Source organism: Azolla caroliniana, unplaced genomic scaffold, assembly GCF_043228905.1.
Source record: "Azolla caroliniana isolate FFs.n. ecotype wild unplaced genomic scaffold, voAzoCaro1.0.p SCAF_3, whole genome shotgun sequence".
Classification (NCBI taxonomy): domain Eukaryota; kingdom Viridiplantae; phylum Streptophyta; class Polypodiopsida; order Salviniales; family Salviniaceae; genus Azolla; species Azolla caroliniana.
This window is the reverse complement of record NW_028230438.1, coordinates 22,055,056-22,081,030: the sequence shown is the minus strand read 5'-3', so window position 1 is coordinate 22,081,030 and position 25,975 is coordinate 22,055,056. Positions and strand designations below refer to the sequence as shown.

General features: G+C 33.7%; 1 protein-coding gene across 1 annotated transcript; it reads left to right on the top strand.

Annotated features, from left to right (window-relative positions):
- The first annotated feature begins 13,267 nt into the window (after positions 1 to 13,267).
- Positions 13,268 to 25,199, top strand: LOC147866609 (ATPase 11, plasma membrane-type). Its single transcript, XM_087317053.1, has 21 exons — positions 13,268 to 13,501; positions 16,783 to 16,902; positions 17,284 to 17,382; positions 17,845 to 17,982; positions 18,521 to 18,655; positions 19,366 to 19,545; positions 19,665 to 19,871; positions 20,019 to 20,138; positions 20,228 to 20,347; positions 20,441 to 20,563; positions 20,957 to 21,061; positions 21,199 to 21,343; positions 21,542 to 21,706; positions 21,903 to 22,141; positions 22,274 to 22,306; positions 22,383 to 22,464; positions 22,577 to 22,737; positions 23,370 to 23,543; positions 23,689 to 23,871; positions 24,323 to 24,501; positions 24,612 to 25,199. The coding sequence occupies exons 1-21, from the start codon at positions 13,442 to 13,444 to the stop codon at positions 24,706 to 24,708; spliced, it is 2,865 nt and encodes a 954-aa protein (XP_087173179.1). The 5' UTR covers positions 13,268 to 13,441; the 3' UTR covers positions 24,709 to 25,199.
- The last annotated feature ends 776 nt before the right edge of the window (positions 25,200 to 25,975 follow it).

The window sequence follows — 25,975 nt, the reverse complement described above, 5'->3', positions numbered from 1 at the left end:
TGCTCGGAGGGAAAGCCATGCTGATGTGGCCCAAAGACATTGATTGCAAAGAATGTAGGTCGGATAGCTTCTTGGCTGATGTGGCACAATATCATTTGTCACAAAACTATGTGAAGGGATGGTATCCTGGTTGATATGGTGCAAAGTCGTTTGCTGCAAAAAAAAGTGGCAGATAGCTTCTTAGCTGGTGTTGGCAGGAGGTCATTGATTCCAGAATTCATGTCTGACCAAGTGAACTAATGTAGACGATCAGAATGGGGCAAGCATAAAGGATTCAATCCCGTTGAATATAATCCTTATCACTAGCTTTGTTTGCTGGAAAACAAACAGGATTCAAATCCTCATTTGTTCATGGATCATCTATTCTTACTGTGTTGTTTTTTTTACAAGCTTCTTTGATGGGCCCAAAACAACAACTCCGTCAATTATACATGAAGACAACCTCGTGTCCTGTATTTCATTTGTTAAAGTATTGGATGCATCAAATTCAAAATGCCAGAAAGTTTATTGCTAAATAAATCATACTTGGTTTATTGGAAGTTAAATACTTAAGGATGTTATTATTTTCTTTAGTACTATTGAAAATCATGATGGTTATGTATATATCAAATCTTCGGACTTCAAAATTGATACAGAATAAAAAGAGTTCATAGTATGGACCTTTACACTTTTACAGAGCATGGCACTGAAAAAGTAATTAGATCCTATGCTGGTGTTGAACCAACAGGAAAATCAATAAAAAGATTAGCTTGGAGCCATGCTGGATTTAAAGTCGAATTTCACAAATTTGCCCTTGAAAATCATTGTAAAACCATGAGGAAGACTTGAACCCATGTTGGTTCCAATTTCCAAAGCTGAAGTTCACGTTTGCACCCTTAATTATTGATATAAAAAGCGATGAAGTAAATAGAACCAACACCAAGGAAGGACAGATTAATAGAAAATGAATCAGGATCTATATGCGGGATTTTTTGTCTGCTCTTCTTCTATAATTTTGAATATTCGCAAGCTGGATTCGTTAAAGCAATGATCTACGAATGAACGATAAATAAAAAAACCTTTGACAAGTTCATTAATAATAATTATATTTGGGTTTAATAATTGAAATTTGTAATAACATGGTCCTATGGCCCAATGGATAAGGCGCTGGTCTACGAAACCAGAGATTCCAGGTTCGACCCCTGGTAGGATCGTTTTCCTTGTTACATTGGTAGAGCAAATTTGTGTTCTATGATCATTTTTAAATTACTTTTCATATTTTAAGTTACATTGGTAAAACAATTTCAGTACATATCTACTTCCCATTTATAGTTGTAAATAGGAATCTCGGGTAATGTCTACAAGTAGTAGACTACAGGTTTCATTACGTTTATTCATGATAGTGGATCTTCACATCATAGGATTATCTCTATATACATGTCGATTTGTTTGCCACAAGTGTTTTAAATAAATGGTTCCTTCGATAGAATAGTTTGTAGTAATTGTTACACTCGTTAATTTCTAGAACAATTTTATCACACTATTAGCTCATAATTTTTATTGGGCATGTTTATGAAACTATGGTTCCAAGTCAAAACTCTGCTAGGATTATTATTATGATTTCCTTTTGTTTTTCTTAATTTCCCATGATTTTTCAATACATACTTGATTACATTGATAGACCAATTTGTCTTAAATCATATGAAGTGTAGTGCACAATTTGAATTTTGTTTATAACATTGGAGATTCCAAGTTCAACCTTCGGTAATAATCCTGGTTCTAGGTCATTTAAAGAAGATTTTTTAAATACTTCTTTATGACTATGTAATCCTTGAAATATCATGTATGGAGAAGTTTGTGACGTTAGTTCACAACTTGCGTTTGATTTGTTTACATTTTGTTGTGTTGCGTCAAAGGATTGTCAAAAGTGGCTTGTAACTCGGAGTTTTTATGAGCTAACTATTAGTTGATAGTTTATCTCAAAATCAAAATGTAGTTATGCTTGGTATGTTAACACGTTTAATGTACGTTTTTAGCATTTGATTAGTTGATAGTTCAGTTAGTTTATCTTGGACAATGGATTGTTTTTCTAGTTTTTAGGACTAAACTATCATTTAAACTCAAAATGATCAAATACAATACCTGGGACCATGGAAATTGATCTCAAGACGGAAATATATGTATGTCACCCACATTACATGGTGGATAGTGATCAATAAAACCCATTTTCATGAGTGAGCTCTTAGTTGAACTCACAAAACAAGAACGTGTTTACACCTTGGACATATATGGAAAAGCCAAAGTTTAGGAACAAACTATGAGTCTATCTCAAAACGAGATTACATTATTCACCTTGAGCCATGGAAAGAAAATTATAACATTACCCAACCAACCTAGAACTAGAATATTCAAACTGCCACACATTGCATGTGATATCATTGAAAACATATTATTTTTATGGTGATTGGACAATGCCCAAGCTAATGTCCATAGCTCCGATGCATAACAAAACACAAGGCTTACCATTAGAACACCATGTGCTTTATAGGTTAATTCTAAAGGTTAAAGGATGTTATATGGCCTTTGAGGTTTAAATTTGCCTTAGTTTTGTTTAACATATATGTAGTTTGGATTGGTATTTCAATTTTCATAGCTTTTTTATTGCATTATTTAATTAAAAATTAATGTTCTCTGGCCCTATATAGGGTGTTGACCTTCAAAACAAGAGATTCTAGGTTCAAACCTTGGTAGAATTGTTTGTATTGCTATTGGTGTTTACTATATATTGTTCAGATTTTAATTACATACAAAATGTGTTGGGTATTCTAAGGTCTAATGTAGAGGATTAGTTTTACAAATCATTTAGATTTAAATATTATGTTATGTTCCTATCGTTTGATGTATCCATTCAGTCTTCTCCTTTTTGAGTTCCTTGCCTTCGTGTTAAAGTTAGTTCAAGGTAAGCTCTATCACAATCCATCGTTTGGTTCCGTTTATACCAAAAGAAAATAAGACAATTAAAAAAATGAATGTATAAAACCGTGTACATAATCATATGGGAATATAAATGGCATTCCTCAATAAGAGAAAACTAGGTTATGTTTAGGTTGCCATTTTTATAAGTAACTATGTTCGGCAAATATATTTGTCTAAAGCATTTTGTTTTTCATCTTATTCATGCAAAGTGAATTTGTGAGTAACCAAATTGACTTTAATTCTTTATGTAAATGCACACACACAAAATATAAAACATACAATCAAGAGAAATGAAGTATTAGTCACGCCATCTAGAAAACATATGTAGACCTATATAATAAACCATCCAATGTCACTACACCATTATGATATGACTCACAAGTCCTAATGTTTGATCAAATATCCAATATTAACATATATAAATATATGGGGGGATTGTCGAGTCATCAAATATGCATGATCGATGTGATACTGTTATTGCTTATCATGCGCTATTCATGTTATTAGATTGAACTTCTTTTAAACGTATTTTCAATATTTTTAAATAAAATGTGATATCTCATTTCATAAGACGAAGGAGGGTTCGTCAAAACAATTGTAATCACATTTATGAACATTACAATTTTAAAATAAGTAAAACGATGGTTAAATCATGTCAAATTGAAATTGGATTACAATTTCCTCCATTTTCAACTTCATATCAATTTATATGAGTTTTCCATTTAGGATCACAACCTTTTTTTCACAACTATTGTGACGACATTCTATCATCCCATAGATCGCAATCACCCTCCACTAGATGTAAAAATGATATCTATCTATCTTTATGTCTGAAAAACAATTGGTCGATGCGTGTTCTTAACATAGCATTGAGCAACTTGTGTGTTCTGCCAAAGAGGATTAGTTGGAAAGGTGTAATAATATCAATTTGCATGTGACAAACTCATGCAAGTCAAGTTTTCTAGGCATCCACGGTTTGATTTATCTTACATTTTTGCATTAAAAAAAAATCATACTAATTTTGTTTTATTAGAGTTTGCATGTTGTGGTTAATGATAATTATAAGAGCATTGCTCATGAGGCGAGTCTAATTAAACATCAATCACATAATTCCCTTGAAATCCACATATCTTTCTCCTAATGAATTGGTTGATTTTGTACAATATTACATGTATGATTTTAAGCATGCCACATATAACTACTTTTGACCTTGGACATAAATAATGTGATAGTTTTTAAAAAAAGGGTAGGAGTAGAAGGACCAATACCATATGTAATATTGATATTCTCTTGACTATTTATTCATGTAAACCTTAGAGGCATTGAATACACATGACACAAAGAGATTACATAAATCAACTCTTGACAAAGTAGCTCTTTTTTTGGGAAAAAAAAAACTCTCATCTAGAGACAATAATATTACACATAGACTATAGTCATGAACCATGATAGAGATAAATGGCTAGAAGTGGTACATACATTTTCTGCATCTTAGGTTGTTGCATTCAATGTTGTATTTATGTTGATTTGTCATGAGTTTGTAATCGTAATTTTTTTATTTATAAAATCAAGCATGATTCAAAATCATACAATCTTTCCCGTTTGAATTCAACTTTAAAACCCTTATTTCTAATCAAACTTGTTCAAGTTGGGCATAGTTATGAACTTCGTAACCGCCCAGTATCCATACATGTGCTCCCATCAAAATCTTTTGACTCATCCTTGAGATGGGAGTTAAACTCATTGCCTTACCCATGATTTCCACAACTAGAAATTGGATTGAAAAGGAAGTTGTAAACATGTAGGCTACATGTTTCCCGTAGCTACAAGGATTGAATGTGTAAGGTTAGTTGGTTACAAAACCTTATGACCCTAGCAATCAAATTATTGCACTTCAATGTAGAGAAATAAACATCACAATACCTAGCTTATATATCTTATTGGCAAATGATACTCCAACTACTATATGTGGGTGTTATGTATGTTCCTAACCCTAACGAATATCATGGAAGTCAACATTTGAATACTTACCTCATATTCCACTCAACTCATTCACTTTCACTTTAGTTGTAAATGATGCTCCATAGATTGGACAATATTGAAAGGGTATTTTGATACTAATGTTGACGTTAATTAAACTTTCCACACCATGTCTTGACATAGTGGTTACATATGTTTAAGTGTACACACAATGTGGTTCCTCGTGTCTAGTTTGTATAGAAAGTAAATGACAAACACAAATTAGTACAATATTCTAACTAATCAACATTCATATATCATTACTCTCCTTGCTGATATGTTTTGACATACATCGACTTTCATGGTAGAGAAATTTGCGCCGGTTTGGATAAGGCTAGAAGTTTGGTGAAGCTGGTCTTTCCATAATGTTAGCCGGTAAAGCAAATTACACCTCTACTTTATTTCAAGTGTGAATTATATATACGGGGGAGGTAACATAACATCAATTACCTTAGATTAGACAGATTCATCCTGCCGACATGCAAACTACTCCACATGTGCATAGTATGTTTGTTGGGAAACTTATATGAATGCAAGTGTAGTGGGAGAGCATGCATGGATCGATGGAATGCAATCGGTTATGAATGCCTATGAGATATTAAAGAGTGGGCCGAGGCGCATTGGAGGGGCAATTCTCACAAAATGGATTCACACACAAAATGCAAAGATGCCCCTACGCCTTCACTAGTGCTTCTTTTTTTTAGTAACACTTTGGCCTTCACTAGTGCTACAACACTAAGTGCATACACAAAAAGATGCATATACACTTTAGCCAAAGTAGGCTCAACACATGATACATATGCTCTCTATTCCTTATATGAAATAAGAGGAACAAAAATAATATTCATTATATATGTATATATAATTCGTTTTTTGGATGATAAATAAAGTAAAAATATTCATTTAGTAAGCGTGATTACTGACAGATGAACTGTACGGTCGGTGTACCTAACGTCAGTTTTTGTTAAGGCTGACTTTTAGGGCGTACGGTAAGTACTTTCGTACGTGGCAGTACTTTAGTTTATTTTTCAGAAGAATAAAAAAATTAATGCATAAAGAAACAAAGAGTTTGGTAGCTTTCGATCACAAGTATATTCCCTGTTTATTTATTTCTTTATTTTTATCTTCTTCGATGGAGACCAAAAAAAAGAAAAAAACGGAGGTGGTAGGTTTATTTTATTTTTTTGGCGAAAACTAAACATTAAAAAAATAAATATAAAAATAGCATTTTATCGGTCTTGGTTGGTGAGTCCGTACCATCCGAATCCGTACGGTTTCCGTGTTCAGTACGGAAAATTACGCGGTTCTACCAAATTATTTATTTGTCTTTTGTGTTTTTGTGTTCCAAAATTCGTTTTTCAGTTATAATAATCGTCAAATAAAACAAAATGCTTTTCTATCAATTATTCTGCTACTAAATATTCAACGTTTTTATACTTCTAGTTTCCACAATATTGCAGACCTAGGCTTCACATTTATTTATTTATTTGTTCTATTATTCAAATCGAAATTAATAAAAAATATGATACCCTTTATCTCCGCACGCTTGAGAAAAAACCAGAGAAATCTCGACTCCCCATCAATATAAAGGTATTTATACTTTCTCTTTGACATATGTGCAAGAAAAGATGTGGAAATCACAGGCTACTTATATTGTAGATAAAGTCTTGGTTGGTAACACAAAAGGAGAAATATTTGGTCACACTTGCCATGCCACCTCGTAATAACTTGGTTACAAATGTGTAATGCACGTGTGCTTGTATTTATTCAAGACTTGGATGGACATCCAAACGCAACATATATATTCGAGCTTTGTACATGTTGGTGTCTATGGGTGTGTGTGAGAGGGTGTGATTTTTTAGTAGCATTTCATATGGGAACAATCCTTTGAGAAGTTTGACGCATGCTCCATCTATTTTCGTCCAATTTAAATAAGAAACTTCTCGCTTGTGAGGTGGGTGGAATTTCTAGATGATATACCAAATAATGCTTACATCGAGATGAAGCCTTTGAGAAGCATGAGACGTATCCAATGATGGACACAAGCCCAAGAGAAAATTAGAAAATAGCCAGTTACATTGTGTTTTGGTTGAAAATGTGAATCCTTTTAACAAATTCAATCTCTTTAAACTTTGGTACATAATGTGGCAGAGATGTGATATGGTAGCATTATTTCTACCGAATAGAATAGAATACATCTACCTTAGCTTATTGAGAGGCATGAAAGAGTGAGTGTAGTGAAGGTCGATCCAACATTTCTTTTATAGTTTTTTTGAGAAAATGTATATATGAATATGTGTGAGGGTCAAGGAGTGTGATGAACAACAACAAAAAATAGGAACCCATATTAATGTTTTGGATTTACTTTTATAGTTCAATTTAATTCACCATGTTTTGGATTTTTTAAAATTTGTCCTAGTCCAATATCAATGAAATAAAAATAAATCCATGCCATGTTTTATCCGCTCAAAATACATTCAACTCAAGGCTGAATAGCAAATCAGTTTTTAACATGTAGACTTGTAGTAGATGGAAATTTTCGAACTCGCATGATGTGGAAATCCAATGGGCAAATCTTCAAATATGTTTTCTTAGAAAGATAAAAAAATGAATATCTATCCACGAGGAGATTTGAAATTTTGAAGTGCCCGCCCTTTTATAGTCTCATAAACTTCATATTGAAAATCCTTGTTAGTTTTGTCAAACTTAAAAAGTGTTAATGTCTCAAAGGGAGTTATGTAAGTCATCAACAACAAATCCCAATGTTATGAAGCAATTCAAGCCGCAAGTGAGAGTATACTGCTACACTAATCTAATCCAACTTACTACCAATGTTGGGGACATTGTCATTTAATCCACATGCCAACTATATGTACATATACCATGAGATGACAACTTAGAAATATTACATCAAAATGTAATTGTATGTAATTGTGCCCTAAATGATAGATATGGTGAAATTGGGCCACAATATCATGAAAGGTGTGACAATATGAATGATTGGCTTGCAAACAATATTTTGGATGGCAAGTGATCATCCTAAATGTTACGGGCATGACCATATAATATCCCGTGGTAAGAATTTACCGTAGTATTCTTGGTAAATTCTTACCACGGGATATTATATGGTCATGCCCGTAACACTAAAAATGACAAGTAAAAGAACAAAAACATTGGAACCTATCACTTGTGAGGTAGCATGGAGGGTTGGAGTATCAAACATTGACGTTGGTGAAACATGCATGAAGATTACAAATGATTACACTCTACAAAATGAGGATCAAGTTGAGAGAACATGTTAATGGGAATGGAAAATGTAGCAATAAAAGGATCCAAATTTGAAGACAATTGGAAAAACGCCTGCCTAGATGTGTGGATGTTAACAACATTCCACTTATTTAGAATTTAACGGCAACAAATTTGAATTCAAGTAGTTTTAAACAAATTCATTGTGAAGAAAGATAAACCTACAAGCAATCATGGCTAGAAGAATCAACCTTGTTGCACCTACATCCGTTTGGGCAAACAAATGTGATTCTAGGCAATCCAACTTTTAAGACATTTTGTTTCTCCTTCCCTTTTAAGGGTGAATAAGTGGCGACAATGTAAGACGTCCTACAATGGTAGCAATGAAAAAGGTTGAAAGTGTAGGTGATTCACTTCCAATCGCATATCGAAATGTCACATTTGAGACGCCCTACACTTAAATTTATCTAGATTCCTATAATAGAACCACTCAATGAGCCAAGTTCCAACAATTAGATACATGAATCCAAATTAGACTTAATTCATTATCAATAGAATGATTTTTATTGAGCAATCTAAACTAATTTATACAAATAGATTGACTCACAATCTTGAAGTCATGCAAATACATCTTGCAAATGCAGTTTTTATGTGCATGCAAAAATGTGAAGGAATCATCCACAAGAGTGACCCTATAATGATTATCCATATTGTGTCAATATGATCAATTGAAGGTTTGGAATTTTGCAAAATGAAACTCATTTCAACTCATCTCAACTTATTACGTCACCTTGAAATTAAACTCAATGAAATTCTATGTTTTGTGTGCTTGTTACTACATATTTCTATTGCCGTCTTTGATCTTTGTTGGCTTGGAGGAAGATATTTAACATTGATGATGATTTATAAAATACATTCGCAAGTTTTTAATATTCATATGTGGACTCAAGTGGCACACCAAATGCAAAAACTAGAAATTTGGCATTGTTATTTGGTATATTTATGACTTTGAAAGTGAGAGAGAAAATATTGTCTCTGGCTAATGGGGGTTATGATCAAAATGCAATGAATGAATTCACATTCAATGTCTCTTTGTGTGTTAGATTCCCTTTAACGGGTAGAATGGAGAAACACTCACACATAATGGATCTTCACATTTTGAAGTAAGAACTAAGAAATATATGATGTTTCAAGCTATAAAACACTATGGCATTTTAGACAATACATTACTTTGGCTAATCACCATTGTCTTAATCATAATGTAACTTTTGTTTGCGATCACAAGCACAAAGAGATTGCGCCTAAAACATGGCGTTATAATCATAATTGATGTCAACATCGACATTTTTTCTTGAAGTGAAAACCATCATAGCAAAGACAATGCGAATAAGAGGATAATGTTATTTATTTTAACTATCTGAAAAATATATACAAATTACGTCCTAAAATGTGATTGATATTCAAATTTTATAATAGTAACAATTGTAGTTTGATTCACGACAATCACGAATATGCACTCATAGTGAAAGAACTATCACGCCCAACGCGATAGCGGTTGGAAGTGAGTTGCTAAAGATTCATTATATAGGTATGCCTTTGGATAACACGGTACAATGTCCTATTTTTGCAAAAAAACACTAAGTTGGTTGTACTTGAGGGCATAATATATTTTGTTTAAGATTGGACCACGATAGTTGTGATATTTTAAAGGAACTCATAAAGAAAGGGGTGCTCTTTATTTATCATTACATGTGTTTTTTCCTTTTAACTACCAATCTTCTCATTATCTTCATCATCGGACAATGCTCATTTAATATGCCTTCGCCGTACTTAAGGGTTTCCATGACATGCTTTATTGTTTCAAATTTATCTAGTTGGTTTGCAACGTGGTTCATTATTTTGACAAGTTCTTTTTTTACATCGTTAATTATTTTCAATGTTCCCTATCTAATAATCTATTAGATATGTAGTTCATATCATCTTTACGTTATCATTTGCTACATTATGACATCATGTTTTGAGTTGTACATAGCTTCACAATATCCTCTCAAATTCAACTTCATGGATAGAAATGCATCCAACTTGTTTCAACTTATCGAGGACACAAGGAGCATGCAAAGCACACATCTTGCTTGCAATGCCAAGGCTCAAGTTAACTCCAATGAATTTGTATACCAAGAAATGGTTGTGTATTGATAAAAAGAAGATTGTGTACAACCTCTTTTGATTATTGATTCAATGTTCTTTCTTCCACGAGTATGTTAAGTCTATGTATTGTTTCTACTTAATGTACCTACGTGCTATTATCTTCACCCTTGTTAAGGAAATGATGCAACCTACTACTTTACCTCTCGTGTACTTTTAAAGATATAGTTGGTGTTACTAACAACAATTTAATGAAAAATGTTTTTTTTGAAGATTAGCTAATGAGCTCTCAGTGATGTCGTCAATAACCTACTTGTTACCAACATATCAAGGGAGATATGAAACCTAACTCGATATAAGCTCTTTGAGACACCTAGATTGAAATTATTGATGACCTAGAATGACTGTTTATGGAACATATTTATGAGGTGAGAATTTTGATCAACCTTATTCTAGAAAAACATATAATTAGAGATATATTTGGTTCTTGTTAGACCATAGGTAGATATTGCTAACACCAAATTTGATGCTAATAAGGTTTTCCCATGAGTAAACCTGGATGGAGTTTTCAAAGAGAAAAGTTTGAAAATATTCCCTCATTCACTTGTTTTCACCTCCCAACCAAACAATATATGTAAATGCAACCACACTTTGGTTTTCCACATGAGGATTACCCTATACATTAATCGTGTAATCCTTCTACACATGCTCAAGTGCTTGATATATTATATGATTAGTTTATACCTAGTCTAAACTAGAGGAATGGTTGTTTCAAATAGTTTCAAGTTTCAACGGAGATAGGAGAACGTTTCATCATCTAAAATGTTTATGAATATAGAGAGCTTGTCTAAGAAGTGTTATATTATTAAGTTTCAACCCATGTTTATCATGTGCAAGCATAATGATTAAAAAATGATGCGCGTGCATTGTATTAGCGTGAAATTTATCAAGAAACTAACTATTGAGTTGTCAAAAAGGAATTGCGTTATGGATATTATGTTGGGAGTTTCTCCTACCAATGAACCGGCTTGAGAGAGGGAAGGGGTGAGAGAGAGAGAGAGAGAGAGAGAGAGAGAGAGAGAGAGAGGCATACACAAACACCTTGGATGATGGTTTGATCACCTTGGTACACTCTCCACTTACTGTTTGAGCGCAATATTCTTGTCTTCATGATTTATACTTATGTTTGCACATCTTGAGTCCTGTGTGCTTCTAAATCTGGGTCTCTCTCCCATGAAAGTAGTTAATGTATTAAAACATCATGGTCGTGACTCGTACAAAAAAACTTTGTTTTTCCATATGATAGTGAGGATCTTATGGCAAGGTAAACCCTATAGGGCATGACATTAATAACACTCATTTGAGTAAAAAAAGGTATCTTTAGATCTCAAATTTCAATTGTGAGAATGACCAAATCTACTTTCCTTTTAGCCTACATATATATGTTGAACTGCACTTGAAATAGGCCATCAAACAAGAATCCATTTGTCGTGAGGTTGTTTGAATATTGCATTATATGGTTTGAGGGATAACATTAGGGCTTCTTAAGAAAAAACCATGGAAAGGTGGCTAGATATAACAACACAAATCGCTTTACCAATTGGATAAGGAATTTGTCCATGACATCCACCTTAATCATTACACTCAAAAACATGTTTCATTGAATTGTGTTAGAGTTTTAAGGCCTTCCGGTCATAAAAAAAGGTGCGTGTGAAAGAAACACTATTGGACAATGTGAAGGATGAGATGACCATATATGTTGCCATCATGGTAAAATTTGGTTAACATGAGCAAGTGTGTATATTAGTCATACAATTGAGAGAACCTAAGTTCAATCCTCACGATGACCTAGGCTTGATCTCATAGATCACAACAAGTCTCGTGCGGATGTTAAAAAGATATCTACCTATCTATCTACATACATGAATCATCTACGTATATGTGGCACGTGCATGTTGTATGTATTTGTATGTATGTTTACACATAAACATACATACGAATGTTATGAGTGAAAATAAGAATGTGAATCAGCAAGACAACATAAGCATACTATTGGTTATCAATACAATTAAGTATTCTCAATCTATTCACAATGAGCAAGACAACATAAGCATACTATTGGTTATCAATACAATTAAGTATTCTCAATCTATTCACAATGATGGCGACGGCGATAATGTTGTTGTTCACGACGTGGGAGTGTGGAGAATTACAAGGGAGACAAGTAAGATTCACGTGTAAAGGGGAGGGAAGAAGGCTAAAAGTTGAGGGCGAATAGAATGGGACAGTTGGCCTAGGGTCACACCAAAAAATCACACATCTTTTGAGGGGGTAGGTTGGGTAATTATAATAAGGTGTATGCATTCATGCATGTGTGTGTGCATCAGTATACTGTATGTATGTATGTATGTATTCATGTGTGTGTATGTACGTACGTACGTACGTGTGTGTGTATGTACGTATGTATGTGTCTATGTATATGTATGCATAATAAATCACGCAAAATGAACACTCTCATTCATGAGAAAGCAAACGAGAAACAACAGGGATGAGTAGCTGCAAAAAGCAAAACTGGGAGAACGTTTAAAACCACAATAGAACTTCACTACCTAATCCCACCATCCTCACCGTTTTCTGGTATTGCTTTGGTGGTTTTTTGGTACAACTCAAAACCACTTCAAGTTTGCTTTTCTTCGAAAAGCAAAGAAAACAAAAAAAAAGCACAAGTTTCCGCTTTTATTTATTTATGTATTTTCTTTTTCGTCTCCTTCTTTCAGTATACATACATATATACTATCTATTAATTGATTAATTTGTTTTAAATTTTGTTTTTCCCCCCCTCCTCTCTTCAATAAAAGGCTCTCTGGAAAAACATTTCTTCTTCTTCTTCAGCAGTTTTCTTTCATCATTTCTCTGCCTTCTGAAATAAGTACCCCATATAATTATAAGCATTTCAATAACGAGAAGCATCGAGACTCTCTAATCGCTGAAGAAAGACTTAATAGATATTATATGTATGTATATGTTCCTCAGAGATTATAATAATTTGTGATCCAATCCTGAGCTAAATAAATAAATGAAAATGGGAGAGAAAGCGGCAAGCCTTGATGCTATTAGCAAGGAAGCCGTTGATCTTGTAAGTATTAAGTATACAAACAATTATATATATATATATATATATTAACGAGTTAATTAATCTGCTAGCCTTAGCCATTTAGTCTTCTAAATTTAGTTCTTTAATCTATTGAAATTAGTTCACTTAGCCACTAATTCTTAGTTCCTCCTTCTGCTACGTTTTAGCTAATTAATCAGCTGATAAGTTCAGTTAGGTACTTAATCTGCTAATAATTTCAATACTGGTGAATCTGTTTTACTTAACCTTAAGTTATCCAAAATATAAACTAATTGTTATGGTTAGCTAATCAATGTGCTTAAAAGAGATTTTAAAAGGATTCGTTAATTCATCTGCTTGAAAAGATTTCGAATGTTTAGTTCGTTTAATCTGCCATGGTTAATGTTGGTTCATTTTATCTGCTAATAAGAAAATGTTTTATAATGTTCTTTCAACCATTACTTAGAAATATTTAGTAATTTAAATCTGTTAGATATTGTAGTATTATTATAAATTCCTTAATTTGGATCTGCTTGTAATTTAAATCTGTTAGATATTGTAGTATTATTATAAATTCCTTAATTTGGATCTGCTTAGAGATTTTAAGTATTATATAATGCCTGCTTAAAATTACTGCTAAAATTTAATCTGCTTACAAAGTTTTCAAATTGAATTAGCTATGCTTCAAAAGAAAAGGATTTTTAGAGTAAATTACTTTTGAAATTCTCGTATATGCAAAAAGATTATAATATTAAAAATTTGATGCCTGCGAAATACGTTTAATGTTTTAATATATAATCTTTTCTGTGTTTACTTTGATTAAAAAATTATTGCAAAGTTAAACTTGCTTGAAACGTTAATTACTTCTTCTAGAAAGAAAAGGTCTGAAATTCATCTGCTTGAATTTTTTTAGCTTATCTTCTGAAGAAAAACAGGTCCATTTAATCTTCTGAAGAAAAAGAGGTTCATTTAGTCTTCTGAAAGATATGGAAAGAATATTCTAAAAAAAGTTTAAATTGCATCTAACAAAGAAGTTCTTTGCTCATTAATCTGTAAAGTTTTAGTTTGTTAATTTTGCTAATTAAGACGAGCAGTTATGCTAATTTAAGAGTTCAATGTTTTAGTTAATTGATCTGCTAATTATACTCACCTAAATCTCTTATACGTTAAAAGAGACCTCATTAAAGTCTTATTGGTCTTCAGACTTCTTCGTCATTTTCTTCCTCGTTCTTATCGTTCGTCTTAATCTTCCTCCGTCTTTCTTCTTCTTCTTCGTCTTCTTCTTCTTCTTCTTTTCCTTAATCCTCCTCGTTCGTTCTTGTTCTTCTTTATTTCCTTCTTTCTTCATCTTAGTGATCTTACCTCTTCTTTCTATCTTCCTCCTTCCTCTTTCTGTCTTCATTCTTTTTTCTCCAGTCTTCATCACCATCTTTCTTTCTTCCTCTCCTGTCACATATTTTATCAATTTAAACCAAATCAATGCCTTTTAGGATTTCCAAAAGCTATCATCTTCATCATCGTTTTCTTTCTTACATTTCTTCTCTTAAAATCTCATGATGTTTGAAAAATTAAAGGCATAGTATACATTTATGTTTTGAAGGTCATGTTTTTCTTCTTCCTTTTTTCTTTCTTCATTATTCGTAGAAGTTCTTCATCATCTTCAAACTTTTCCATTCTTCCTCATCACCATTGTCATCTTTACCTCTTCTTCATCATCTTCATATCTTTTCATTCATCATCATCATCACTTTTTCATTTTCGTCATCGTCTTCATCATTTTCATACCTTTTCATTCATTCATCATCATCATTTTTTCATTTTCGTCATCTTCTTCATCCTCATCCCACGCCATACTATACAGTTGCAACTATTAAGCTCAACCGACCTCCTCAAAATGCCACTGGGATGTGAAACCGCGCTGAAGAATGACTCCAGCAATGCGAAGAATCAGTTTGACAATCGAGAAGAACCACTCCAGCAATGGGGAAAAATCACTGTGACAATGCAAAAGATCATTATGCAATGTGGCGAAATCACTCTGTGATGGTTAATGCCAGATACAGCATGATGACTTAATCATAAGATTTGCATATGGTTATAGCTGAAAACTGAAAAAATGAGTCCCTTTGAATCATGATATGCCCAACTATTTACCCTCTTGCAAAAAATAGAGCGGTGCATTTCGTTTATATGGTAGTACATCTACCATTTATGCCACATTAATCCCCAATGTGTCCGCAAAAAATTGAACATAAACACGCATTATTCCCAAGAAGGTATTAAAACCCTCATATCCTACAGAACACCCATTTCATTTGCAGAAACAGCTAGATCTCCCCAAGAAGCTATATGACCGTATGTGTGTTCATCCTTGTGAATACAGTGTCTTACTTAGATGGTCTCACACATGAAGAAACACATGTGACATTACATTGGATGTATGATTTTGTTTTTGCCGCTATTGGGATAAGGTCAGGCCTACAATAGCTCATGGAACAAATATTTTTGCAATCAGACTCTATTCAAGACTTGCCGTGCGTCATGACTGAGTTCTTCATTTCTCTATAATTCTTTTGCGTTATCATATTTAACCAAACATGATAACACCCCAAACCCTGAACCCTAGTCCCAAAACTTGTGCTAGACATCACTGGTATGAATCTGAGACAATAATTTCTTCTAATATCAATTCGAAGGCTGGTCAAAATTCACGAGGGACAATGGAGCTATTTCTAAATATTCCAACCCCCCTTAGAAGAGTCTCTGAATGGGCTGATAAAAATTTTCAGCACCTGGAATTGGTGCTGCGCTGTAGGGTAATGCCATCATGTTTCTTGGTGATGAAAGAAATATCTATCGTGTACCGTACATAATCAAGCCTTATAACTATGGATGTGCCATCTGGTTAGCGAGAATTTTTGTTTTCAATCAGTTATTGGCTGTGACAGATTAACCATAAAATACAGACCGAAGAAATGCAAATGAAATGAGTGACTCACGATTATGAGATCCATCTTCTTCTCATTTTCTTCCGTCTTCCTCCTACAATATGCGAGGGAAAATGTATACCACTGTAATTATCAGAAACAAAAACGCCATCCAAGTTTCCAATGACATTTCCATAAAGCTATCTTTTTTTTTTCGTGTGAAAGCTAATTAATGCATGAATAGTGTAATCGATTAATTATTTAAATAATTAATCAGTTTGAAATTAAGACTTGACCACATTTCTTAGGTTGCAAAACTAAATTAATCAAAGATTAACTCAACTAACTGATATATAAAATCGGAATTAAATTTCACAGGAGAACATACCTGTGGAGGAGGTATTTGAACAACTCAGGTGTTCAAAATCGGGACTTACTTCTGATGAAGTCGAAGAGAGACTTGACATTTTTGGATACAACAAGCTCGAGGAAAAGAAAGTAATTAGCTCAGATTATGACTCATACTAGTATCTCTTTTCATCTGTGCATAGAATTTTCTGTGTCACTGTATCTGTTAGATAGATAGATAGGTATATGTGTACATGTATACGTATATGGATATGTGTGTATCTATATACGTATGCAACGACATATATGCATATGTAGACATGTATGTATAATTCATTTTACTCTCTCTCTCTCACACTCTTTCTTCACGTCTGCTTTTGTTCTTGTTGTTTTTTTGGTTTTTTCCTTTTCACTTGTTTCCTCTCTATTTTTACCGTGTTTTAGGTATTGTCTTCTTCAATTTAATTTTCCATCTTCATATAAATCTTCATGTCCAGGAAGGACTCGTTAATGTTTTTCTAATTGTTCCAGGAAAGCAAATTCCTCAAATTCCTAGGGTTTATGTGGAATCCCCTTTCTTGGGTCATGGAAGCTGCAGCTATAATGGCCATTGCTCTTGCAAATGGTGATGTAAGTTCACTAATATCTTACCTTTTTACTATCAGGTTTCTCTTTGTAGCTATATTTCCATTCATTTTTCTTCTTTAATGTGTGGAATGTTTTTCTTTTATATCGTATTATTATGATGTTTTTCGTTCATGCCTTGATTCTGTTCCATTATTTTCTTTTTTATGCCTTATACCTGTGATGATTTTCTTTGATACCTTATTTATTCTGCTGTAGGTCATTTCTATTGAATTTTTCTTGTTAGCTATATTTCTTTTTTACTATCATTTATAGCTTGTCTACTAAACATTTGCATTTTATAATAATTTCAATTATGCTCTTCCCTTTATTTGTTGTTTCTATCATTTTGTTCATAACCACATTTTCATTTATATGCTGATGTTTCTAGTTTATCCTTATTTCAAAGTATGATTTTTTTCTTCTATACATTTTCTCAATGGTCCTTTTATATAATTCCGTTTACAGGATAGGCCTCCAGATTGGCAAGATTTTTTTGGCATTATTACACTTCTTGTGATTAACTCAACCATAAGTTTTATAGAAGAAAACAATGCAGGAAATGCTGCAGCAGCATTGATGGCTAGATTAGCTCCAAGAGCTAAGGTTTGTTTTCTTGCTTTGCTTTTTTTACGAAATAAATAATTTTGTGATATTTTTTCCTCTCCATTAGGTAACAATATCATGAATAAATTGCATGTACATATACATACATACATACATACATACATACATAGACAAATAGATAGATATATGTATGTATGTATATTGTTTTGCCTTCTTTAAATCACACAATTTCAATGATTTAATGATTAAAAATTTAGCAATAAATAATTTGTGTTCTTTTCTCAAGACGAGACAACACTTAAGATGTAATCTCTTATTTGGTCTTATAGGCCATTTTGGCCTCTTAAAAGACGTTAATATATCTTTCTTTCTTTCTTTCTCCCTTAAGTCGCACTATGTCAGCCATTTTAATACTTTTGCATCCTTGAAAAGAAATCACTATGTATGTATATCAATCTCCCGTAAGTCACACAATTTCAAAGATTTAAAGCTTTTGCTGATTTTTTAAAATGAATTGGAATAAATATTTTTTCTCTTCCGGAAGTCATGGTAGTTCAAATGGTGTATATATCTCTAGGTTCTAAGAAATGGGCAGTGGATAGAAGAAGATGCAGCTGTTTTGGTCCCCGGTGACATCATCAGTGTGAAGCTTGGTGATATCATTCCGGCAGATGCGCGCCTTTTGGATGGGGATCCTCTAAAGATAGATCAGGTATACTACTAGTATTAGACTGTATCGTATATGATAGTGTTATATTTAGAATAACTCAAGTAGTATCAGATTTAGGATACTGTTATGATTCTAATAGATTTAGTATAAATTACAGTAATATTAAATTTAATGATAGTACTATGCAAGTTTGCAACTTTTAAGAAAATTTAGGCTTCATCTGGAGCTCCGATTTCATAATTAATGCTTATATATAGCAAGTTAGGGCATAACTTTGAGTTACGTGAAAGGCAAGGTGCTTGAAGGTATTTCAAAATGTGACAGAAAGGCCTTCTCAGACAATCACAGGAATTTGATCAGAGGTTGTTTGAATAATATAAAAGGTGACACTCAACATGCAGAATTGCAATTACTAGTTTCGTGGCATATAGGACAAAGGTATATTTTTTCAGTGGTTTTTTGATAAGGTTGACTGGTTTCACTCTACACCGAAATATTTATTTCAGCCGATAGCTAGAACTTAAAAAGGGGGAGGTAGGTATCATGTTTGTAAAGCATTTCTTGTATAGCCTGAGGGTGATCTCTTAATCCTAATGTAGTATGTTTTTTAGGCAAAAGAAAACTTTAGGTTACGTGTTTTGCAATATTTGAATTGTTTTAATGAAACTCTAAATGGGTTTCAAGTTTAAGCACTGGTACTATATCTTAAGGATTAACAGATTCAAAATTTATTTTCTTCTGATTTAATGCAGTCTGCCCTTACTGGAGAATCATTACCAGTCACCAAAAGTCCAGGTGATGGAGTCTACTCAGGATCTACGTGTAAGCAAGGCGAGATAGAAGCTGTGGTCATTGCCACTGGTGTCCACACTTTCTTTGGTAAGGCCGCACACCTCGTGGATACAACAAATCAAGTGGGACATTTCCAGAAGGTTTGTTACTCTTTAAATATTTTCAAATACCATTTTATTGTTAATACTCTTTTGTTGATATATACCCATATGAACACCATTATATGTGTTAAATTATAATTTTTCTTTTGCATAATCAGGTTCTTACAGCTATTGGGAACTTCTGCATATGTTCTATTGGCATTGGAATGGTGATTGAGATTATAGTCATGTATCCTATTCAACACCGAACATATCGGCAAGGCATTGATAACTTACTTGTACTTCTGATTGGTGGTATCCCCATTGCCATGCCAACTGTCCTCTCGGTAACAATGGCTATTGGTTCCCATAGGCTCTCTCAGCAGGTTTGTAAAATGAATCACTAGGTTTATTACGTTTTAGTGAACTTATGCTTGTTGCTAGTAGTCTCAACAAATGAGATAAACGTTTATTACATTTTGATAAACTTGTTTTGGACAACTAATATGGAAAACATTTTTCTAATATTGCAGGGTGCAATAACAAAACGAATGACAGCTATAGAAGAGCTGGCTGGAATGGACGTTTTATGTAGTGATAAGACTGGCACACTGACACTAAACAAACTCTCAGTTGACAAAAACTTAATTGAGGTTAAAAATGGCATAAAGCTACATGGTTATCAAATTCTAATAATTGTGTAGTAGGAAGTTTGATCAGAAATCTTTATTTGAATTGATAGGTGTTTGCAAAAGGCGTTGATAAGGACACGGTAGTCTTGATGGCAGCTAGGGCATCACGAACTGAAAATCAAGATGCTATTGATGCTGCTATTGTGGGTGTGTTAGCTGATCCAAAAGAGGTTTGAATATTTAAGAAAAGTATCATATTTCATATCGATGTATATTCCATAGAATAGTGTGAGCTTATATAATTTGGGTCTTCTTCTTTTCAGGCTCGTGCAGGTATTGAGGAAGTTCATTTTTTGCCCTTTAATCCTACTGATAAGAGAACAGCTTTAACATTCATTGATGCAAAAGGAAAGATGCATAGGGTCAGCAAGGGTGCACCAGAGCAGGTATGCATTTCAAAATGTCAACTAAGTTTCTAATCTCACGTCTATCAATATGGCCATGTTACCCTGGAAAATGTAATGTTTGTGTACTTTGTTAATGCAAATTCTTTCACTTGTGCATGAGACATCTGAGATTACATATCTACAATATTACTGTTTCTTCACTTTGTTATGCAGCTTTTTCCACTGCATACAACAAAACTGAAATTGCAATCTAAAACACTACTATTTCTAACTTCATTGTGCAGATTCTTTCCTTTTTCGCACAATAAAGCTGAAACTGCATGTCTAGAAAACTAATGTTTCCTTCTTTGTTATGAAGACTTTTTCACATGCACACAAGGAAGCTGAAATTGGATATTTAAAAAACTAGTATTTCTTACTTTATTAATACAGATTCTTTCACTTGCACATAACAAAGCTGAAATTGCATCAAGAGTGCATCGAGTCATCGATAAGTTTGCAGAACGGGGTCTCCGTTCATTAGCAGTTGCAAGACAGGTACTATCTTTTTCAAACCAAGCATACAAAACATGAACACTTATATAAAAACACCACATCACCTAGCATTATATAAATTTCTCTTTCCATACTTTGGATTCATAACCCCAGACACTAAAAGATGGTGTAATCTATAGGAAGTTCCCGAAGGTAGAAAAGAAAGTCCTGGAGGGCCATGGCAATTTATTGGGTTATTGCCACTATTTGACCCTCCTCGTCATGATAGTGCAGAGACAATTCGGAGAGCTTTGAACCTTGGTGTCAATGTGAAGATGATAACTGGTAGGTCGTTTCAACATACATATGATATCTGACAAATAAGCTTAGAAACATGTTTGATTACTCTCTGCAACGAATGGTCTTCGTTCGTTTGGGTACATAGCATTAATGACTTAATAAATGCAAATTAGCTGGGTTTATCTTGTATGAAATTGCCCACAAGCTCTTGGTGACTTTGGTTTTATGTCATTAACTTCACAGGTGATCAATTAGCAATTGCTAAGGAAACTGGAAGGAGGCTTGGAATGGGGACTAATATGTATCCATCATCATCTTTGCTTGGTCAAAACAAGGATGAGTCTATTGCTGCCTTGCCAATAGACGAACTTATTGAAAAAGCTGATGGATTTGCTGGTGTTTTTCCAGGTAATGATAACTTTGCATTATGCCAAAGATGTAAAATAAACTCCTACAGACTATATACTACGATTATGCAGATTAACAAGTTTATAACTCCTCATCTCATATGTTTTTTCCATAACATAAGTCAAATGTTAGTACATAAAACATTTTGGCATGTTGAACAAGTTTTAAAATGTACTCTATCATATGCTTCTTGCAGAACATAAATATGAAATTGTACAGAGACTACAGAAAAAGAAGCATATATGCGGGATGACTGGTGATGGTGTGAATGATGCACCCGCACTAAAGAAAGCAGACATTGGTATAGCTGTTGCTGATGCCACTGATGCTGCAAGAAGTGCATCTGACATAGTTTTAACTGAACCTGGACTAAGTGTCATCATCAGTGCTGTTTTGACTAGCCGTTCTATCTTTCAAAGAATGAAAAACTACACTGTAAGCTTCTTCCCCCTTATGCTCTTGCTGTTGACTATATATACAGAACTCTGTATATTCCAGCGCTCACTTGACTATGCAAAAGGTTTTTACATTTCTTCAACTTACAAAATCATCTTGATTCTGTTGCAGATCTATGCTGTTTCAATAACTATACGTATTGTGGTACGTAGACACTAGTTATGGGATCTGTCATATACCCAATGGAAGTTAAAAGGTGTTTTTGTCTTCTGTGTTACAGCTTGGCTTTATGCTTCTCGCACTTATTTGGCAGTTTGATTTCCCTCCATTCATGGTTCTTATCATAGCAATCCTGAATGATGGTGAGGATTGTTTTAATCATACTTTCCATGGTGATTTAATATTACTTTCGCTTTTGTTTTGAACATACTCTGCTTGCCGCATTCAGTGCTAATGATTGCTTGATCATTAAAGGTACAATAATGACCATTTCTAAGGATAGAGTGAAGCCATCTCCTTTACCAGACAGCTGGAAGCTTTCAGAGATATTTACAACTGGTGTTGTACTAGGAAGTTATCTTGCTTTGATGACAGTCATTTTCTACTGGGCAGCTGACAAGACTGACTTTTTCCAGGTTTGAATGTGAAAGCTTTTTAGCAAAAAATACATAATCATGTAACTTTATCATATGATATATCTTCCCGACAAGAAGGATAGTACTCTGCTTGTTTTGATTGTTATGCTAAAGCTTATTACATAAGAAGGATATTAACATATTCTTGTTGAGAAAGCATACTGTAACTTTGAGCATAGGAAGGATAATACTTTGTACTTGTTGCCAGCTGTAGCTTAAGAATATTCAACAGTGTTCAGCATAAGAAGAATGATTTCTTCTTGTTGGGAAAAGATAATTCTGCATCTTATTATGTTAATGCTTACTACAGACGTAGGATAACACGCTGCTCTTACTGAGAAAGGATAATTCTGTAAATATCTTATGTTAAAACTTGTATATAAGATAGATAGTAGTAGACTTTTCTTGTGGATTAAGCATATTGAGTACTTAATTATTCTAAATCATTGTACATAAGAAGGATGATACTCTGATTTCTTCTTGAGAAAGCGTTATGCTAAAGCTTTATAAATATGAACAATATAATTGTATGCTTGTTGAGAATTCTATGATCTTGTTCCGATAATGGTGTAGCTTAACTATAGTAAAGCTTAGTGAATTAATAACAATAATATACTTTTGTTCTTCCTCAGAATACATTTGGAGTGCGAAGTATCAGGGGAAACCATGATATGATGGCAGCAGCCATTTATCTGCAAGTCAGTACAATAAGTCAAGCTCTTATATTTGTAACTCGGTCAAGGGGATGGTCATTCTTAGAGAGGCCTGGTTTCTTGCTTGTGACAGCATTTATTATTGCCCAAATGGTATCACATACCTATATTTTTTATTAAAAAAGCTTCTCTTTTTTTTTCATTAGGGATCTGAAAGAGCTCAAATTATTGTTTGTATCTCATTACAATAGGGTTTTTGAAAGAGGTTAATTCTTGAATGTCTTTTTATTTTGTTAAGATTGCAACTTTTATTTCCGTCTATGCAAACTGGGGATTTGCAATGATTAAAGGCATGGGTTGGGGATGGGCTGGAGTTATTTGGCTCTACAACTTTGTTTTCTACTTTCCGCTTGACATCATCAAATTTATCATTCGATACATTTTAAGCGGCAAAGCATGGGATCTTGTGATTGAACAACGGGTATCTCTCTCTCTCTCTCATTTCAATTTATCTATATTAACTTTTGGTCCAATGTGCATGACATTCTTTCAGTAGCATTACCTTTTAAAGCGCCATGGTAATACGACTTTCTTGCTGTGTTTCATAATCAGCATTGTCCTTTTCATGGGCAATGATCCATCCTTTTTACACATGCTGTGGAAAATGCAAATTTTTATCTTGTAAACCCATTTATTCAGGGAGAACTTTGCTGCACACTGATCTTAAACTAACCTTATGAAAAGTTACTTTCATAGAGTACTGCATTTTATATTTGAACTTTAATGAGATTACTTACCTATAGTTGAATTTCTCCAAATTTCAATATGCTAACATAGTGACTAAAAGAAATACTTTGTGCAGGCAAAATTTGCCTTGTATATAATGACTTGTTTCTTTCACCATGCCAACATTATTGTGTATTGTGATGTAGACTGCATTCACAAGGCAAAAGGATTTTGGGAAAGAGGCAAGAGAGGTTAAATGGGCCACGGCTCAACGAACTTTGCACGGTTTGCATCCTCCACAGGCAAAAATTTTCACCGAAAAAAGCAGCTACAGTGAGCTTAGTGAAATGGCAGAACAAGCAAAGAGACGCGCTGAGATAGCACGGTAAGTTGGAGATTGGTTTTCATACTAATTGTTTTCTCTTCTTGGTTCTTAATGATACTGTTTGATGCATTAATTTAATACACTGCTTGCTGTGTTTCATCTTCAAACAGGCTTAGAGAATTGCATACTTTGAAAGGACATGTAGAGTCTGTTGTTAGGCTCAAGGGCCTAGACATTGATACTATCCAGCAAGCATACACTGTATAAGATGCAAAATTTGAGCGATTCTGAGATACAATATACAAGCTCTTGGATCACCTTGATCGTTATAATTCAGAAACCAACTTGTCGTCATGCATTAGGTTTAGTTCTATTAGAATTGCAATTTGCATCCAAATTTAGGTAGTCAATCATCATCACATCTATTTTGGTCAATCCCTGGAAGAATTTTTTGGTTTAAAGGAATTAAAATAAAAAATAAAATGCCGATTTGTATATCCTCCCCTCAGTGTAACTAACTAGATCTATGCAAAGAATTGGGGTTATATTTAGGGGGTCAGTTCTATTTTATTCAATGTTGGTATCAATAGCATGGCCAGCACGATAAAATGAAGAAGTCTGACCGAGGGAGAAACACAATGTTGCAGCAATATTGCAACTTGTATCAGAAGGCTTTGTAGCCATGATGTATATATAGACTATATTTATATAATCTAACTATCTGTACACATAAACATATGGGATTTCTGTTTATATTTGTTGAATCTCTCCTTGTTCTTTTTGCTATGCATTTTTTTTTACTATTTATCAAACTGAAGATGTACTTCCTGAAAAATCTAGCATATTAATAACATTTTTTTGGTGCCAAACATTCTCATTGTGTTTGTCTCTCTATAAAACTAGTGTGTACATTAATACATGATAATAAACAAAAGACCTCGTTGTCCCTCATACAATAGTGAGGTTGTAATGAATGATGAATAAAACTGACGAGTGCAATACGACTGACATAAAAGGCAAGAACATAGCTTAGTTGTGAAACCCATCAAGGACATAGAGTTTTGTTACTCAATGGAGACCATTAAACAGGTGTTTGTTTCTCCAACTCCAATTGTACTTTATACAAGAGGGAGGGAAATATTGAAAGGTGACAACATTTTCTTTGTTAATGATGCCCGATGTGTGACATAGAATGATGAATATCCAAGCAAATGAATTGTGAACCTTGCTAACTTGTGACATAGAATGATGAATATCCAAGCAAATGAATTGTGAACCTTGCTAACTTGTGACATAGAATGATGTTCTTGCATCCATAACGACCACAATATCCGACATACCAACATCTCTCGCAACTCTTTCATTATCATTCCCCTCATTAGGAACCTCCAAGGTTGAAGGACAATGATGTTGACATTCTACCATAAAGTGACCCCATTTGCCACATCCACCCAAATGGTTTAGTAATTGGGCACATAAGATCTATGTCTATAATCCTCTTTTGTATCCAAGGAAGATGAGATTGCCTTCCTAC

What these genes read in the sequence shown, in the direction of transcription:
- LOC147866609 (XM_087317053.1), top strand. Translation starts at nt 13,442, where the DNA reads ATGAAAATGGGAGAGAAAGCGGCAAGCCTTGATGCTATTAGCAAGGAA. An exon ending in GCAAGGAAGCCGTTGATCTT is followed by an intron (nt 13,502 to 16,782) that starts GTAAGTATTAAG and finishes TAAATTTCACAG; the next exon opens with GAGAACATACCTGTGGAGGA. An exon ending in CATTTATTATTGCCCAAATG is followed by an intron (nt 23,544 to 23,688) that starts GTATCACATACC and finishes TATTTTGTTAAG; the next exon opens with ATTGCAACTTTTATTTCCGT.